The sequence below is a fragment of the Mus pahari genome, chromosome 23, assembly GCF_900095145.1.
Source record: "Mus pahari chromosome 23, PAHARI_EIJ_v1.1, whole genome shotgun sequence".
Lineage (NCBI taxonomy): Eukaryota > Metazoa > Chordata > Mammalia > Rodentia > Muridae > Mus > Mus pahari.
Genome location: NC_034612.1, coordinates 3,675,716 through 3,679,206, shown reverse-complemented (window position 1 = coordinate 3,679,206; position 3,491 = coordinate 3,675,716). Strand labels below are relative to the sequence as shown.

At 54.1% G+C, this 3,491-nt stretch overlaps 1 protein-coding gene across 2 annotated transcripts in view; it reads left to right on the top strand.

Moving 5' to 3' along the window:
- Window positions 1-2,015, top strand: part of Selplg (selectin P ligand) — a 10,719-nt gene extending 8,704 nt beyond the window's left edge. The window contains exons 2-3 of one of the 2 annotated variants that reach the window (XM_029533753.1): window positions 468-1,406; window positions 1,737-2,015. In XM_029533753.1, the coding sequence (XP_029389613.1) occupies window positions 473-1,406; window positions 1,737-1,873 (1,071 nt within the window). In that variant the 5' untranslated portion in view covers window positions 468-472 and the 3' untranslated portion in view covers window positions 1,874-2,015. Of the gene's footprint in view, window positions 1-467 lie in introns of both variants that reach the window. The other variant, XM_029533752.1, reaches the window with a different exon arrangement.
- The last annotated feature ends 1,476 nt before the right edge of the window (window positions 2,016-3,491 follow it).

Here is a 3,491-nt window from a genome sequence, read left to right as displayed (position 1 = left end):
TGGCCTTGAACTCAGAAATCCGCCTGCCTCTGCCTCCTGGATGCTGGGATTAAAGGTGTGTGCCACCACCACCCAGCTAGATTTTTTTTTAAAGTATATATTTAACTGCTGATCATGGTAGCTCCTACTTATATCACAGTGCTCAGGAGGTTGAGGCAAGGGGATCACTAGTTGAAGGACAGCCTAGGGTGAGACTCTTGTCTCAAAGATATAATAAATAAAATTAAAAAGTAAATAAGGGGGGGGGAGAAAGAAAACAAAATTTAACCTAAACCTTACCGGAGGGTAAGGAACCTTCTTTGATGGTTGGTTGGCATTATTTGTGTGGATATGCACAAAGCTTCCAGCCAAGGGTCTCAACTCAGGAGATGTCTGCCGCCACCGTGCCTGCCCCAGACCAGCCAGCCCTGTCTTGAGGTCGTTGGCAGGGACAGGCTGACACCACATCTCTGCTCCTGTCTCCCCAGGTACCATGTTCCTAAGCTTCCTTGTGCTGCTGACTATCTTGGGCTCTGGCAACAGCCTTCCGCTGCGGGACTCCTGGGAGCAGGAAACCACGGAAGCCCCGGGGCCTGTGCATCTCCGGGAACGGAGGCAGACGGTTGAGGATGACGATTTGGAGGACCCTGACTATATGTATAACACAGATCCCCCAGAGTTGCTGAAAAATGTCACCAACACCGTGGCTGCTCACCCCGAGCTGCTGACCACCGTGGTCATGCTAGAGAGAGTTTCCGTGAGCATTGGAACCTCTGAGACAGCCACTTTGAAGGTTGCCACCACTGGCCCTGCTGGCCCAGGTACAGGAGGGCCAGCTGTTGGGATGCTGAGCACAGACTCTGCCACACAGTGGAGTCTAACCACAACGGAGACCATCCCACCAACATCCACAGAGGCGGAGACCTCGCAGCCAACACCCACGGAGGCGGAGACCTCGCAGCCAACACCCACGGAGGCGGAGACCTCGCAGCCAACACCCACAGAGGCGGAGACCTCGCAGCCAACACCCACGGAGGCGGAGACCTCGCAGTCAACACCCACAGAGGCGGAGACCTCGCAGTCAACACCCACAGAGGCAGAGACCACCCAGCTTCCCAGGATTCGGGCTGTAAAAAGTCTGTTTACAACGTCTGCAGCCACCGAAGCCCCTTCCACAGAACCTACCACCATGGAGATGGCGTCCCCAGAGTCTAACGAGTCTGCCATCTTCCTTGGGCCATCCGTGACTCACTTACCTGACAGCGGCCTGAAGAAAGGGCTGATTGTGACCCCTGGGAGTTCGCGGGCCCCGCCAGGGAGTTCAGACCTCATCCCGGTGAAGCAATGCCTGCTGATCATCCTCATCTTAGCTTCTCTGGCCACCATCTTCCTCGTGTGCACAGTGGTGCTGGCGGTCCGTCTGTCCCGTAAGACCCACATGTACCCAGTGCGGAACTACTCCCCCACAGAGATGATCTGCATCTCGTCCCTGCTACCTGAGGGGGGTGATGGGGCCCCTGTCACGGCCAATGGGGGCCTGCCCAAGGTCCAGGACCTGAAGACAGAGCCCAGTGGGGACCGGGATGGGGATGACCTCACCCTGCACAGCTTCCTCCCTTAAGCTCCCCTGCCCGCCCGCCTAATCGACACCCTTGCTGGCTCCACGCTCATTCACTGGTCATAGAGGTCACAGATCTGGGCTTCCTGGGTGAAATTTATTCACGGGAGTCTTTAGAGCGCTGTGTGTTTCCCTGCAGGTCACTGGATACCTGTCCTTGCATTCTCCAAAAAGACTCAGCTCCCTTATCCCACTCCCAAAAGTGACTCTATTGGTTGCCGTGGTAACCCGGCAAGAGAGAAGCTTTGTGGGAGGCCACCGTGTCTGCTTCTCTGACTCCAGTGGCAGGCAGCTCAGCTTTCCCAGGCCCCTGGCTTGGAGGGATGGTCCTTCCTTTGGGCCTGTGTGAACCAACGAGTTTCCGTCCAGTCACAGAGTGACCTCGCACTGTGGCCTGGCCCAGCACAGGCATCTAATAAACATGTGATAATAAACGGTAGCTGAGTCCTTCATGTGCCCAGGCCGCCACCTCCAGCTCTTAGACCATTGTCCATGCCACTCTTAGGGTTTCTCTGTATAGCCCCGTCTGTCCTGGAACTCACTCTGTAGACCAGGCTGGCCTGGAACTCAGAAATCTCCCTGCCTCTGCCTCCCACGTGCTGGGATCAAAGGCGTGCGCCACCACGCGCGGCTCACTCTTAGACTTCTAATACATGCTTGAGCAACTGCAAGGGGCACTGGAGGGTTTAAGCGGCACGTGGTAGATAGAACATACCCATCATCCAAGGAGTAGAGATCAGTTCAAGGTCATCCTTGGCTCCTTAACAGCCTGGGCTACAGGAGACCCTGTCTCAGAGAAAACTAAAGCTGGGTCTGGCTGGCTGGCTCAGCGGGTGAAGGTGCTTGCTGCTACGCCTCATGGCCTAAGCTCCACAGGGCCCCTCATGGTGGAAGAAGAAACCTGACTCTCCAAAACTGTTCTCTGGCATCCATTCTCATGGGTAACAAATGAACCCAACTACACAAACTAGAGAACTTTATTGAATCTACCCTTCCCAAGGTGGGTCAAAGGAGGAGGGTCCCTTTGAGGTTGGCCAATTTTTTAAAAAGATTTATTTATGTTTATGAGTACGCTGTCACTGTCTTCAGACACAGCAGAAGAGGGCATCGGATCCTATTACAGACGTGAGCCACCACGTGGGTGCTAGGAATTGAACTCAGGATCTCTGGAAGAGCAGTCGGTGCTCTTAACAGCTGAGCCATCTCTCCAGCCCTGTCGGATTTTTTTTTTTTTTTAAGGCTAATATGGTGAGTTCACACTCTTAACCCCACCCTGGGGGCAGCAGAGATGGGCATGGTGGTTCACTGGTCAGCTAGAGTCTATCCTACCTCTAAAAGGCCAGGCCAATAAGAGAGTATCTCAAAAGAAAGTTACTGAACAACAGCTGAGATTGTCCTCTGGCCTCCATGTGCCATGTGCGTGCGCGCAAACACACACACACACACACACACACACACACACACACACACACGCTTATAAACAGGCAGCAAGCTGGATCAGGCTCTGTGAGCTTATTAATCCCTATTTGCAGAACGGCGAGACACAGGGTCCCAGTTTTGTCAGCTTTCTGACCTTGGCTTTAGAGCCTATGTTCCAAGAGCCCCTATACCCCAGCCAGTCTGGAGGGCTGCCCATCAGTGGGCCACCCTCACCCGGACGGTAGACACGCCCACCTCACTCGGATACCAAGGCGTCATGGCACCGGTAACTCTCACGCTTGTCCTGCCCCAAGTCCTTTTTCCCATCCTTTCCACAGACAGAAGAGGACAACATCTTGAAACATACAGAACTCTGTATCCTGGAAGAACAATGTTTTTTCTCTTCCAGAAAACACTCTCTGGGGAAGAGGCATTGCCCTATCTGCGGAGGGTGTGGCCCACAATTCCGGGGCTT